Genomic DNA, 15,722 nt, shown 5'->3' on the forward strand with positions numbered 1-15,722 from the left:
TATCCTGTCAAGCCCCTTCAGAATCTTATGTTTCAATAAGATCCCCTCTTGTTCTTCTAAACTCCAATGAGTATAGGCCCAACCTTTTCTTCATAAGGTAACCCCTTCATCTCCGGAATCAACCTCATGAACCTTCTCTGAACTGCTTCCAATGTAAGTATATCCTTCCTTTAAATAAGGAGACCAAAACTGTACGCAGTACTCCAGGTGTGATCTCACCAACACCCTGTACAGTTGTAACAGGACTTCCCTACTTTTATACTCCATTCCCTTTGCAATAAAGGCCAACACTCCATTTGCCTTCCTAATTACTTGCTGTAACTGCATGCTAACTTTTTGTGATTCATGTACAAGGACCCCCAGATCCCTCTGCACCTCAGCATTTTGTAATCTCTCCCCATTTAATAATTTGCTTTTTTATTTTTCCTACCAAAGTGGATAACCTCGCATTTTCCCACATTAAACTCCATCTGCCAGATTTTTGCCCATTCACTTAGCCTATCAATATCCCTTTGGAGATTCTTTGCATCCTCCACACAATTTGCTTTCCTACCTATCTTTGTATCATCAGCAAATTTGGCTACATTACACTGCGTCCCTTCATCCAAGTCATTAATATAGATTGTAAATAGTTGAGGTCCCAGCACTGATCCCTACAGCACCCCACTAGTTACAGTTTGCCAACCTGAAAATGGCCCATTTATCCCGACTCTGTTTTCTGTTAGTTAGCCAATCCTCTCTCCATGCTAATATATTACCCCCAACCCCGTGAGCTCTTATCTTGTGTAGTAGCCTTTTATGTGGCACCTTATCGAATGCCTTCTGGAAATCCAAATACATGACATCTACTGGTTCCCCTTTATCCACCCTGCTCGTTACATCCTCAAAGAACTCTAGCAAATTTGTCAAACATGAATTCCCTTTCATAAAACCATGCTGACTCTGCTTGACTATACAAGAAACTCTCGATTTACCGGCACCCAAACAACCGGAAATCTCGGTTAACCGGCAAAATTCAGGAGTAGGTTCAGTTAAGTTTTTCTTCATATTAGTGGCTGTGTAATCGGGGGTTTCTGCACTTGTTGCTAAGCAACAGGGACGCTTGGTCTGTGGCCGGGGTTCCTGCAGCTGTTGCTAAGCAGCAGGGAAGCCTGGATTTGTTGCTGTGTACAGAGCTCTCGTACCTTTTAACTATAACTCCCTGTAATCCGGACTTTTTGATAAATCGGCACCCCGTTGGTGCCGGATAAAAAAGAGTTTCCTGTATTATGATTTTCTAAATGTCCTGCTATCACTTCCTTAATGATAGACTCCAGCATTTTCCCAATGATCGATGTTAGGCTAACTGGTCTATAGTTGCCTGCTTTCTGTCTCCCTCCTTTCTTAAATAGGGGCGTTACATTTGCGGTTTTCCAGTCCGCTGGGACACCTCCAGAATCCAGGGAATTTTGGTAGATTACAACCAATGCATCCACTATCTCTGCAGCCACCTTTTTTAAGACTCTAGGATGCAGGCCATCGGGTCCAGGGGACTTGTCCACCTTTAGTCCCATTAGTTTGCCTAGTGCTTTCTCTCTAGTGATAGTGATTGTTTTAAGTCCCCCCCCCCCCCCCACCCCAATAGCCCCTTGATTATCCATTATTGGGATGCTTTTAGTGTCTTCTACCATGAAGACCGATGCAAAATATTTGTTCAAGGTCTCCACCATTTCCTTGTGTCACATTATTAATTCCCCAGACTCATCCCCTAGAGGACCAATGTTTACTTTAGCTACTCTTTCTTTTTATATACCTGTAGAAGCTCTTGCTGTTTTTATATTTCTTGCTAGCTTACTCTCATAAGCTATCTTCTCTTTTTTAGTCATCCTTTGCTGCTTTTTAAAAATTTCTGGCCTTCCACTATTCTTCACAACATTGTATGCTTTTGTTTTCAATTTGATACCATCTTTTACTTCCTTAGCCATGGATGATTCATCCTTCTCTTAAATTCCAGTGAAAAAGAAAGACTCTATCTTTGCTGAGAGTTATGAAATATCTCCTTAAATGTTTGCCACTGCTTTTCTACAGTCTTACCCTGTAATATATTTTCCCAATAAATATTGGCCAGGACAACGGGGATAACTCCCCTGCTCTTCTTTGAAATAGTGCCATGGGAACCTTTGCGTCCACCTGAGAGAGCAGACGGGGCTTTGGTTTAACATCTCATCCGAAAGACTGCACCTCCGACAGTGCAGCATTCCCTCAGTACTGCACTGGAGAGTCAGCCTAGATTTTTGTGCTCAAGTCTCGAGTGGGATTGAACCCACAACCTTCTGACTCAGGCGAGCCACTGGCTGACACCACATACGATGGATGGGTGTAATGCACCTGTCGCCCGCCCATTATAACTGCCCTGAGACCCAAGCCATTTTGAGGCCTTGGCCTTATTTGCATGCTGTCATGTGCTCTAAGGCCACTCCCTGGTTGAAGAGTGTGGGGAATTGACTGGCTCCTATGTGGAGCTGGTTGACAGGCGGAGGGAAGGAGGGCCGGCAGGAGCCTGAAGTATTTTTATGGCGCCAAGTTGAGCATTCCTACTCCTCGCTTTTCTGAGCCCCACCACCCCCCCATACAAAAATTGTTTAAAATATCTATTGGGCTGTTTTTGAGCGGCCCTTTAAGAACTGCTGGTTAGGCTGCGCCAGTACAAATGGGCGGAACATCTGTCTTGCATGCTCCACCCATTTGTACCTCAAAATTTGATGCGGGGTTCTGTGTATGTAATAGGACCCCGATTTGCAAGGCAATTGTTTTTTGATAATGCTCCTATGAAACGCCTTGGGACATTTTACTATGTTAAAGGCTCTATTTTAAATCCAAATTGTTGTTTAAAATTGGCCTCTTGACTGAATGGGGGTGTGAGGAACACATTTCTCGGGACCCTACCCATGGTGAGTGACATGAATCAGTCATTCATGAAAGAAAGACTTATGAAATAATACTGAGCGGCCTACGGGTGGCGCTGTCCAGGGAGAGTATAAATACTCGGGCACGGGCCCAGCTTGCGCAGGACATTCTTAACAGGAACTAGTGAAGGACACAACTAGACCTCCATGTTGTATAACAGTTGATTAAAGCTTTGTTTAACGCTTAGACCAAGTGTCTAGTAGTTTTCTTACGTCAGTGAGTACCAGTATAAACAAGTCGATAAGTGACCATATTTTTAGGTTGCTATTGCTGTGTAAAGGCCTGGTGAGCGGCAGTTAAAATTGGACCTGGGGAGTCAAAACCAAGTGTAGTTTTCAGGGGAAGCTGTATTAGAAGGTGGGGAATAATTGGAGCAGGGTGTGCATACCTCATTCATTCTTCATTTTAAGGTCATCCATTCTGCTGCTGCTCTTGTATTCCATTATAAATTCTCATATCCACATCTATAATGGCAGTTGCCATTATGTAAACTGGGCTGGGAAATTGGCAGGAAACAAAGAACGAAGTGACCTTAATTGGCGGGACATTGTCGGTGAAAAACATTACACTATTGCGTTATACGTGAAAGGCACTAACTTCAGATATGTTAAAATGCAGATAAATCCACGAAAGCACACTGTACAAAAAGAAAGTCTGCTGACGGCCAAGACGACGGTGGAGTAAAAAGAACAAAGTGTGTTACATTGGCCGAGAGCGGCAGGAAAGAGCCCGTTCCTGAAGCGACTGAGGGAAGTGAGGCCCAACGCAGTAGTGAGCAATCGCCCCTCTCCGACCCAGGAAAACTAACCGGACAACACAATGAGAAAATGCAGCAGTTCCTAGAATCCAGAACTTGTCATGCAAACGGACTTCTTGCAAAGGAAGTTCCTGACGACATGAAGATCACAGATGCTCAAAAACCAAAGCCTTTGTTTGGGTTTGATGCCACTTGGAACAGTTTTAACCTCGTTTTCTCGACTCGGGCGACTGATAATGGAAGAACCTTGGTGGTGGAGGACAAATTCCAGCCCGGGACGAACCTTTGGACACCCCATCGAGACGCTGCTCCGTCACAGGGTGCAGAGCCTGTTTTCTCGGGCCTTCAGAAATGTGAACTTTCCATGAAGCAGTCAAATAAAGAAACAACTACTTGCTCTTCTTTTGAAGTAAGGCTTCTTTCACTTCCTGTTCTGTTTAGTGGTCTTTAGTTTGCATATTGACATTTTGCGTTGCGCCTGATCATGGACAAGGGAAGAGCTGAATTGTGTGACGAGTTAATTGGGCAATAGGAGTATTATGCTGTGCACAGTTCTGGTCTCCATATCATTAAAAAGGAGATAGAGGCTCTGGAGCAGGTGCAGAAAACGATTTCTAAGGATGATAGAACTGGCAGGATGCATCGTGAAAGGCTGAACAGGCTGGGACTCTTTTTTTTCTCTAGAAAAGAGAAGGCTCAGGGATTTGATGGGTAGAGGTGGAGATGTTTCCACTTGTGGGGGAGACCAAAACTAGGGGCTATCAATATAAGATGGTCACCAATAAATCTAACGGCGAATTCAGGAGAAACTTTTTTACCCAGAGAGTGGTTAGTGTGTGGAACTCGCTACCACAAGGAGAGTTGAGGTGAATAGCATAGCTCCATTTAAGGGAAGCTAGATAACCACATGAGGGAGAAGGGAATAGAAGGATATGTTGATGGGTTAGATGAAAAGGAGTTGAGCGGAGGCTCGTGTGGAGCATAAGCCATAACCACCAGCATGGACCTGTTGGCCGAATGGCCTGTTTCCGTGGGGTACGTTCTGTGTAACTCATTTACCTAACTGGCGATAAAATGGTTGTGAAATGCATGTGCTTATTTAGGCATCTCTTTTTTCTTTGTTGGAAGAACTGCTCCTTGGCCACAGTTGCTGTTTTCAACACTGGGTGTGCTGGGGCTGTCTGTTGCTACCAACCCGTAGTCTGGCCATGGTTCCCAGGCAGAAAAAGGAAGATGCGCTTTAAAATAGCACTTTGCTGTGCATCTTGAACTTCTGTAGGCTCCTCCCTGAGGACCGATGTAAGGATCGCTATTGCTCCATCTACATCCTTAACCCAGAGACTGGAATCTGAAAGTTAGTGAGGTTGATGTTGTCAAACATGCTCGTGCCAGAATCTCCCCCCACCCCCCACCCACCACCACTATTTTAATGGAGGATTTGGCCCATTTTTTAATTAATTAACAGAGAGGGAAATTTGATGGGCTAATTTCATTTGCAGTCATTTTCAAGCTGGGATGATAGATGGAACTAAAATTATCGTTGGGGGGGGTGGGGGGGTTACGATGTTCAGATTGCACCCTGACCGTATGGCACAGGCTCAGTGGGTCAGCTGGGCTTTTTCTGTCTGTCGTTCTTGTATATTAATTGTGGGTTTTTTTTAAGTTTAATTTGTATAGTGGGGGTCTGTTAGCTAATTTGAAATATGTATGGTGATGAGTAAATATTGACCTAGTTTAAGGACAGTGTGCATTACCGATCTCTCAAATAGGCAAATTGAAAAATACAAAACCCAGATTTGTAACCAGTCACATTTTGTTCAGCAACACTGTTTCTGGGATGTCAGCAGGTGTGTTTTTTTTGGAGATTGGGGGTTTGGAGGAAATAACGTAATCAAATCTAAAACGGCCAGGATGTAGCTAATGGGGTCAAAGCAGCTGGCATATTTTTCAAGGTTTATGTATCATTTCTAAGAATGATGCATGAGGTTTTATTTTCCCCATTTCCGTTGGGTGCTCTGTAAATAGGCAGACTTGCTCGTGATGTTGAAGGTCCTGTTTTCTCAGTGTAACATCCAAATTGGTGAGGTTGTGCCTTGTTACCTGCAGCCGTCGCCAGGTTAACGCTGACCCATTGCCTTGTTCCTGCTATAGGCTTGTAAAACGATCCGCGCAGCTCAGTTTGTTCACTCCGCTCTGGGTAACGTGTTGCTGGGCAGCGCTGCCACAACTCCTGGGAGTAAAGACTCAAGACAGACAACCCCTCCGCCTGCGAATTCCCCTCCAGCCATCACTGCAGTGGTGCCCCAAGGGTAAGTGGTCTGTTTAAACCTATTCTCCCAGTAACACACTGCGCTGTCCGGTGAGGCATAAATGTTTGCGGTTTCGCAGTGATGCAAGATGTGGTGGTTAACTTGGGAGTGACCCTTCTCAACTCGAGTCTCTAAAAGTTAGCCTGAAATAAAAACAGAAAATGCTGGAAATACTCAGCAGGTCAGGCAGCGTCTGTGGAGAGAGAAACAGTTAACGTTTCAGGTCGATGACCCCTCGTTAGAGATGCGAGAGATTTAAGAACAAAAGGGAAGGTCTGTGATGGGTGGAAGGCAGGAGTGATTAATTGACAAAAGGTCTGATTGTACAAAGCAAAAGGAGATGGTAATGGGACAAGTAAAGAAACAAAAAATGAGTCTAGATGAGGTGTAAATGGGAATGGCAAAATCATCAACAGCTGCCATGTGAAAAATGGGGGCAGAGGTTATACAGGAAACTCTCTTTTTTCCGGCACCGACTGGACCAGCGTGGTGCTGGTTGATAAAGTCCGGATTACAGAGCGGTATACTTACTACGGTACGAGAGCCCCGTACACGGCCACAGATCCAGGAACCCCGGTTACACGGCCACTATTATAAAGTAAAACTTACCTGAACCTACTCCTGAATTTTGCCAGTTAAGAGAGATTTCCGGTTATTTAGGTGCCGGTAAAGAGAGTTTCCTGTAGTCTGAAATTGTTGAACTCTGTTGAGTCCAGAAGGCTGTAAAGTGCTTAATCGAAAGATGAGGTGCTGTTCCTCGAGTTTACGCTGAGCTTCGTTGGAACAGTGTAAGAGGCCAAGGATGGAGAGATCAGAGTGGGAGTGGAGGGGAGAATTAAAATGACAGGCGACCAGAAGCTCGGGGTCGCGCTTACGGACTGAACAGAGATGTTCCGCAAAGCGGTCACCCAATCTGCGTTTGGTCTCCCCAATGTAGAGGAGACCGCATCGTGAGCAGTGAATACAGTATACTAGATTGCAAGAAGTACAAGTAAATCGCTGTTTCACCTGGAAGGAATGTTTGGGGCCCTGGACAGTGGGAAGGGATGAGGTGAAAGGGCAGGTGTTGTATTTCCTGCGCTTGCATGGGAAGGTGCCGGGGGAAGGGTGTTGGGGGTGATAGAGGAGTGGACCACGGTGTCGCGGAGGAGCGGTCCCTTCGAAATGCTGAAGGGGGAGGGGAGATGTGTTTGGTGGTGGGATCATGTTGGAGGTGGCGGAAATGGCAGAGGATGATCCGTTGAATGTGGAGGCTGGTGGGCTGAAAGGTGAGGACAAGGGGAACCCTATTGTGGTTCTGGGAGGGAGGGGAAGGGGTGAACAGAAGTGCAGGAAATCGAATGGACACGGTCGAGGGCCGTGTCAACCATGGCAGAGGGGAATCCTCGGTTGAGGAAAAAGGAAGACATATCGGAAGCATTAGTATGGAAGGTGGCGACAGAGAAAAGGGGAGAATGGAATAGAGTCCTTGCAGGAAGCGGGGTGGGAGGAAGTGTAGTCCAGGTAGTTGTTGGAGTCAGTGGGCTTGTAGTGAATGTTTGTCAATAGCCTATCCCCATAAATGGAGACAGAGCAGTTGAGGAAGGGAAGGGAAAAGTTGAAGATGGACCATGTGAAGATGAGGGAAGGGTGGAAATTGGAAGCAAAGTGAATGAAATTTTCTAGTTCAGGGCGAGAGCAGGAAACGGCACCAATACAGTCATCAATGTACCAGAAAAAGAGGTGAGGGAGGGGACCTGAGTAGGACTGGAACAAAAAATGTTCCACATATCCCACGAAAAGGCAAGCATAGCTAGGACCATGCAAGTTCCCATAGCAACACCTTTAATTTGCAGAAAGTGAATAGAGCCAAAGGAGAAGTTGTTCAATGTGAGAACAAGTTCAGCCAGGTGGAGGAGGGTGGTGGTGGATGGGGACTAGTTGGGCCTCTTTTCAAGGAAGAAGTGGAGCGCCCTCAGTCCGTCCTGCTGGGGGATGTAGGTATAGAGGGATTGGATGTCCATGGTGAAAGGGAGATGGTTGGGGCCTGGAAACTGTTAAAGTGGCGGAGGGTGTCGGAAGAGTCGCGGATGTAGGTAGGAAGAGAATGGACAAGGAGAAAAAATAGTCGGGACAGGAAGAAATCAGTTCTGTGGGGCAAGAACAGGCTGAAATGATGGGTCTACCAGGGCAGTCCTGTTTGTGGATCTTGGGAAGGAGGTAGAAGCGGGCTGTGCGGGGTTGGGGAGCTATGAGGTTGGCGGCCGTGGAGGGAAGATCTCCAGAGGAGATGAGGTCAGTGACAGTCTTGGAAACGGTGGCTTGATGTTCGGTAGTAGAATCAGGGTCCAGGCAGAGGTAGGAGGAGGTGTTGGAGAGTTGGCGTTCAGCTTCCGCTAGGTAGAGGTCGGTTTGCCAAACAACAACAACACCACCCTTGTCAGCAGGTTTAATGACAATGTTGGGGTTGGATCTGAGAGAATGGAGTGCTGCAAGTTCAGAGGGAGGTAGGTTGGAGTGAATGAGGGGAGCAGAGAAATTGAGATGGCCGATGTCACGCCGGCAGTTCGCAATGAAAAGATCTAGAGAGGGCAAGAGGCCAGAGGGAGGGGTCCAGGTAGAACGAGAATTCTGAAAACGGGAGAAAGGGTCAGCTGTGGGGGGAGGGGGAGGCTCCTGGCCAAAGAAGTGGGCACGGAGACGACGGAAAAAGAGCTCAGCGTCGTGCCGAGCTCTCAATTCATTGAGGTGGGGGCGTAAGGGGATGAAGCTCAGGCCTTTGCTAAGGACTGATCGTTAGGGGTCAGAGAGGGGACAGTTAGAGGGGATAGTGAAAGATGGTCTGATGCCTTCACAGCGGCAGTATAATCAGTTCTAAAGGGACTCTTTGTATAAAATCACCTGGAAACTTGATGGAACTTCATGTTTCAATTTGTTTTAATGTCTTTAATATTGATTTTTACCTGCCATTCAGATGTAAGTGAGCGGACTTGCATGTAAGCAGTTTTCTCTCTCGAAGGAGCTGTGCAAAGATGGCACAAAACGGATGGGCCCGCTCACCATCACTCCAAACGGGGATCGATCTCCAGCTAGCGCCACTAGTATATCACGATCTTTAAACACTCTCTTTCTCTCTTTAATTCCCTTTTTTTTCCCCCTCCCTCTTTTTTTCTCTCTTTCTCTCTTACGAGGGAACTGAAATTGTGTAAATAATCATTGAAGCCCCATGAACGCAATCGTGCTATAGGGCACAGTCTGTCGAGTTTCATCAGCCGAACACGTTGGGAGGATATTTCACAGTCGGTTTTGCTTTTTAGGACTGTTGAGCAGCAGAGAATGGGAGAAGTGCTGAGTGAAAGGCAGCGTACTCCAGTAAGCAACGGCAATGCTAACTCCATCTTCCCAGAATCGAATACGTCGCAGTTATTTTTGGACGGGCAGCATAAACCTCCTTCAGAGGGAAGCTATTCAGACACTGGTGGTTTTAACAAGTGGGCGTCGTGGCCAGGATTTTCCAGTAACTGTACCGCCGGTCCTGTGACGTCTCCGCAAGCGGCAGCACTGTTTCAGACTTCAAGAAGCGGACTGCCGGAAAGATGTGAGAAAAGGAAATCTCTTAATCAAGAGAACGTTGCAAGCATTCTGACGACCAATCCTGCTGACTGCGAGGCCTCGCTTCTCACTACAGACATTAAGGCGGGTGCGCCGCATGCTATTCAGTCCCATTTATCACAAACGTTTAACCTATCCAGCGGCCTTTCCGCCGGCGCATGTGGTCAGCGTGCTGCTACGTCTTTAAACCTCTCCGAGCACGTGGAGGCAAATAACTGCAAGGCTTTACAGGCGGGTTCTCAACTACGCATCGACAGAAATGAAAGTGACACAGAAAGTACGACGAGTGAGTTGAGCTGCTCGTCGGGAGTGAGTTCAGAGCTGGGACTCGACTCCCCGACTCCAAAAGGTTTGAGGAACCCGTCATTGCACAAGACCTGGGCTCTTGGTCCGAGACGTAAAGGGGAAGGAGAGCACCCGCTGAGAAATACTCCTTTCAAAGGGAGAAGAGACAGAGGTGAGCGATTTTTATTTGGTAAAATAAGTTTTAGATAAGTTTGTGAATGCTGGATATCTGAAATGCACAGCATAAGTGGGGAAAAATAGGTGAACGTTTTCCAAGTTTTCAATCCTGATTAAGGACCCAATGCCAACATTAAGCTGTCTTTCACTTCCGTGTGTTAGCTGCCCTGTGCATTTGAATCAAGCTTTTGGCCTTTTTACTCCAGAATTCTGGTACCTCACTCGGGTACCCTTTCCTCAGGCGTACAGCTCCAACTGGGATCTCTGGACCCTAACTGGGCCAGAAGATCGGCTTTCTGTGTTTTTATATATTTGTTAGCCAGCACGCTGCTGTATATTAATGGAGGAGCAAAAAATAAAAATACTTTTTCTACAATGATGGCAATTGGTTTCATTTGGGCAGCTGATTTGCAGGGGATCCCTGATGATGTCTGTTTGGAAGTGGTTCCCCACACACACAAGTTTGAAACCCCTGGTCTAGACCATGACAAGCTATCACTTTGTCGGCAGTATTGCAGCCAAACCTGATTGTCCTTATTAGAGGCACAGTTTAAAACCAAAATCGCTGGCTGTGAGGAGCCCTGGTGTTTCTTTTCCTTCCCATCAGTAATCGAGTGCTCCCGAGGCTAAGGGTAGCATCCTCCCGCCACCCAGCTGCAGTCGGCTCGCATAACGCTGGCGGAGTTGAGAGCTGGGAGGTTCCGGGTTCGTGCGGCTCAGTCCGATACTTCACTGAGCCATCGGGTGAGCCTGGTGTCCTTGTTGGCTGATCTTCCCTGACTTTTATCATGTAGCCCTTGCTCTGGTTTGACTTTTAAATCCTTTCAGGCAGCACTCCTGGGAATCAGGTAGGCAGTGGGCAGTTTACTCGAGATGCCAGACTGAACTGTTTCTATCTCATTGAAACATAGTTCGTATCCGATTGAAATATATAAGATTCTGAGGGGGGATTGACAGGGTAGATGCTGAGTGTCTAGAACCAGGGGTCTCAGGATAAGGGACCGGCCATTTCGGACTGAGATGAGGAGGAATTTCTTCACTCGGAGGGTGGTGAATGTTTTGAATTCTCTACCCAGAGGGCGGTGGATGCTGAATCGTTGAGTATATTCAAGGCTGAGATAGATCGGGTACGATAGCATAGTGGTTATGTTACTGGACAAGTAAGCCGGAGGCCTGGACTAATGATGTGGGGACCATGAGTTCAAATCCCACCATGATGGGGAATTTAAATTCAGTTAATTAAATTTTTTTTTAAAATCTGGAATAAAAAGCTAGTATCAGTAATGGTGACCATGAAACTACCGGATTCGTGATGATAACCCATCTGGTTCACTAATGTCCTTCAGGGAAGGAAATCTGCTGACCTTACCCTGGTCTGGCCTATGTGTGACTCCAGACCCACAGCAATGTGGTTAACTGCCCTCTGAAATGGCCCAGCAAGCCACTCCGTTGTATAAGGTGGCTCACCACCACCTTCTCGAGGGCAGTTAGGGATGGGCAATAAATCACGATGCCTACATCCCATGAACGAATAAAAATTTTTTAAAAGATAGATTTTTGGCCTCTAGGGAATCGAGAGATATGGGGATCAGGCAGGAGTTGAGGTTCGAAGCTCACGCCATGGCGGAGCAGGCTCGAGGGACAGTAAGGCCTAGTCCTGCTCCTAATTCTTGCGTTCATGTGAATGGTTGGGCCTCATTTTAATATTCACGGCGAGTTGCCTGCACATTTGGGGCTCTGACGGGCAGCTTGCTGATGGGGTGACGGGCAGGGGACCCCAGCGGCTTCTCCGGGGAGGACGAGCTGGCCTTTTCTGATTTTGACAGGGATGGGGCAGCGGTGGCGTGGGTGGAGGTGACCCGGGGCTTCGGCAACGTAGTGTCGGGGATCAGCCGGGACAATTTCCACGGGGCCAGAAGGAGCATTAACATTCGCTATTTGGCTGGAAGGCTGCTTGGGTGCATAAAACCACTTCCGGTTCACAGTGGCAGTGAAATCCTGCAAGTTCTTGTATGTTTACTGGATGTTAACAGGACTGCTGTGCTCATGGATGTTGCTGTGTTTTATAGCCAGTGGTCTCCCAGTCGGTGCTGAATGATGCTCATAAAGTCCGGGCTCTGCAACAGAGCGGCGAGTCCTTTCTGCAAGACGGCTCCTGCATTAGCGTTGCTCCCCACCTGCACAAGTGCAGAGAGTGTCGCCTGGCCAGCCACCACCGGTACAGAGATGAGGGCGACTCCACTGTCTTCTGCAGGTTCTTCCACTTCAGAAAGTGAGTATTGGCTTTTCTAATGAACCTAAAGACGTATAATCTCTCTGCATTTATTGCTTCCTTGTATTAACCCATTAAGAACATAAGTAGTAGGAGCAGGAGTAGGCCATACGGCCCCTCGGGCCTTCTCCGCCATTCAGTAGGATCATGGCTGATCCGAACCTAGACTCAGTCCACTTCCCTGCCCGCGTCCCCGTAACCCCTAATTCCCTTATCAGCTAGGTAACTGTCTCTCCGTTTTAAATTTATTTAACTGTTGCAGCTTCCACAGCTCTCTGGGGTAGCAAATTCCATAGATTTACTACCCTCTGAGTGAAGAAATTTCTCCTCATCTCAGTTTTGAAAGGGCAGCCCCTTATTCTAAGATTATGCCCCCTAGTTCTACTCTCACCCATCAGTGGAAACATCCTCCCCGCATCCACCCGAGCCCCCTCACAATCTTATATGTTTTGATAAGATCGCCTCTCATTCTTCTGAACTCCAATGAGTAGAGGCCCAACCTACTCAACCTTTCCTCATAAGTCAACCCCCTCATTTCCAGAATCAACCGAGTGAACCTTCTCTGAACTGCCTCGAGAGCAAGTATATCTTTTTTAAATATGGAAACCAAAACTGTACGCAGTATTCCAGGTGTGGCCTCACCAGTACCCTGTATAACTGAAGCAAGACTTCCCTGCTTTTATACTCCATCTCCCTTGCAATAAAAGCCAAGATTCCATTGGCCTTCCTGATCACCTGCTGTACCTGCATACTAACCTTCTGTGTTTCATGCACCAGGACCCCCAGATCCCTTTGTACTGTAGCACTTTGCAGTTTCTCTCCCTTTAGATAATAACTTGCTCTTTGATTTTTTTCTGCCAAAGTGCATAACCTCACACTTTCCAACATTATATTCCATCTGCCAAATTTCTGCCCACTCACTTAGCCTGTCTATGTCCTTTTGCAGGTTTTTTATGTCCTCCTCACTCACTGCTTTCCCTCCCATCTTTGTATTGTCGGCAAACTTGGATATGTTGCACTCGGTCCCTTCCTCCAAATCGTTAATATAGATTGTAAAGAGTTGGGGTCATAGAAACATAGAAGATAGGAGCAGGAGTAGGCCATTCGGCCCTTCGAGCCTGCTCCGCCATTCAATGAGATCATGGCTGTCATCCAAATTCAGTACCCTGTCCCTGCCTTCTCCCCATATCCCTTGATCCCTTTAGCCTTAAGAAATATATCCAACTCACATTTATCCACATTATAGTGCATTTGCCATGTTTCTGCCCAATCACCCAACCTGTGCAAATCGTACTGGAGTTTCACGACATCCTCCTCACAGCATACCCTCCCCACCCAGCTTTGTGTCGTCTGCAAATTTGGAGATATTACATCCAATTCCCTCGTCCAGATCATTAATATATATTGTGAACAGCTGGGGTCCTAGGACCGATCCTTGCGGTACCCCACTAGTCACCGCCTGCCACTCGGAAAACGACCCGTTTATTCCAACTCTTTGCTTTCTGTCCGCCAGCCAGTTCTCTATCCAATTCAATACCTTGCCCCCAATCCCATGTGCCTTAATTTTGCACGCTAATCTCTTATGTGGGACCTTATCGAAAGCCTTCTGAAAGTCCAAATACACCACATCCACTGGTTCTCCCTTATCTATTTTACCAGTTACATCCTCAAAAAATTCCAGTAGATTAGTCAAGCATGATTTACCTTTTGTAAATCCATGTTGACTTTGTCCGATCTGACCGCACTGACCCCTGCGGAACACCACTAGTCACTGATTGCCAACCCGAGAATGAACCATTTATCCCAACTCTGTTTTCTGTTAGATAGCCAGCCTTCCACCCATGCCAGTATATTACCCCCAATCCCGTGATTTTTTATCTTGTGCAGTAATCTTTTATGTGGCACCTTGTCAAATGCCTTTTGGAAGTCCAAATACACCACATCCACTGGTTCCCCTTTATCCACTCTGTTTGTTACGTCCTCAAAGAATTCGAGCAAATTTGTCAAACATGACTTCCCCTTCATAAAACCATGCTGACTCTGTCCGATTAAATTATGCTTATCCAAATGTCCTGTTACTGCTTCCTTAATAATGGACTCCAACATTTTACCAACCACAGATGTCAGGCTAACTGGTCTATAGTTTCCAGCCTTTTGTCTACTTCCCTTTTTAAATAAGGGTGTTACATTAGCAGTTTTCCAATCTGCTGGGACCTTTCCTGAATCCAGGGAGTTTTGGAAAATTACCACTAATGCATCCACAATCCCTACCGCTACTTCTCTCAAGACCCTAGGATGTAAACCATCAGGTCCGGGGGATTTATCCGCCTTTAGTCCCATTATCTTACCGAGTACCATCTCCTTAGTGATTTTAATCGTGTTTAGCTCCTCTTCCCCCGCCCCCCCCCCCCCCCCCCCCCCCCCCAATAGCCCCCTGTTTGTCCAGTGTTGGGATATTTTTAGTGTCCTCTACTGTAAAGACTGATACAAAATATTTGTTCAGCGTTTTTGCCATCTCCATGTTCCCCACCACTCATTTCCCGGTCTCGTCCTCTAAGGGACCAACATTCACTTTAGCCACCCTTTTTCTTTTTATATAACTAGAAACTCTTGCTGTCTGTTTTTATATTTTTTGCTAGTTTACTTTCATAATCTATCTTCCCTTTCTAACCCAGACCAAGTGGTTTTCTCACTGCAAGGCTAGCTGTACATCAGCACGTCCGACAACTTGGCATTGAGCCATACAACAAAAACAACTTGCATTTATCTAGCGCCTTTAACTGCTTATAAAGCAGTGCCCCGACTCCTTCCCCATTCAGGCATTTGCCAGCAGCCCTGTCAACCAAAGCAACTACCCTGTCTTGAGTGTCATCTCCTGCTGGTCTCGCACAGATAGAATCATTCCCACCATAATAACTATGGATGTCTTGTTTAGCCGCCTGATGAGGGAAAACAAGTTGCCTACAACAAGAAGAATAACTAGCATTTATCTAGGGTCTTCAATGTAATAAAACGTCCCAAGGTGCTTCACAGGAGCGTTATCAAACAAACTTTGACTCCAAGCCACATAAGGAGATATTAGGGCAGGTGGTCAGAGGTAGGTTTTAAGGTGCATCTTAAAGGAGGAAAGAGAGGCGGAGATGTTTAGGGAGGGAATTCAGGGCAGGAAGGTCCCAGGTTCACTCCCTGGTCTCTTGCATCATCTGATCCTAGCTGGGGAGGTCGTGGGTACCATAATTGGCTCCTGGTCACTGTCCACCGATCCCTGTATGTACAGACCTTGATGGTGGGAGGCATCACAGCTGAGTGGATATTGTCCTCCGCAGCCCCCCCCCCCCCCCCCCCCCCCCCCCCCGGCCTTGCAAATAGCCTGTCCACATGAAGA

At 46.7% G+C, this 15,722-nt stretch overlaps 1 protein-coding gene across 1 annotated transcript in view; it reads left to right on the forward strand.

Moving 5' to 3' along the window:
* LOC147123666 (lysine-specific demethylase 3A-like) overlaps window positions 1–15,722 on the forward strand; it is an 86,760-nt gene that overhangs the window by 26,146 nt on the left and 44,892 nt on the right. The window contains 4 exon segments of the mRNA XM_085975495.1: window positions 3,565–4,112; window positions 5,855–6,012; window positions 9,309–10,060; window positions 12,139–12,337. Coding sequence (XP_085831621.1) covers window positions 3,565–4,112; window positions 5,855–6,012; window positions 9,309–10,060; window positions 12,139–12,337 — 1,657 coding nt within the window.

The sequence above is a fragment of the Somniosus microcephalus genome, chromosome 2, assembly GCF_052327205.1.
Source record: "Somniosus microcephalus isolate GS21.2 chromosome 2, FLI_Smic_1.0, whole genome shotgun sequence".
In the NCBI taxonomy this organism is placed as follows: Eukaryota; Metazoa; Chordata; class Chondrichthyes; order Squaliformes; family Somniosidae; genus Somniosus; species Somniosus microcephalus.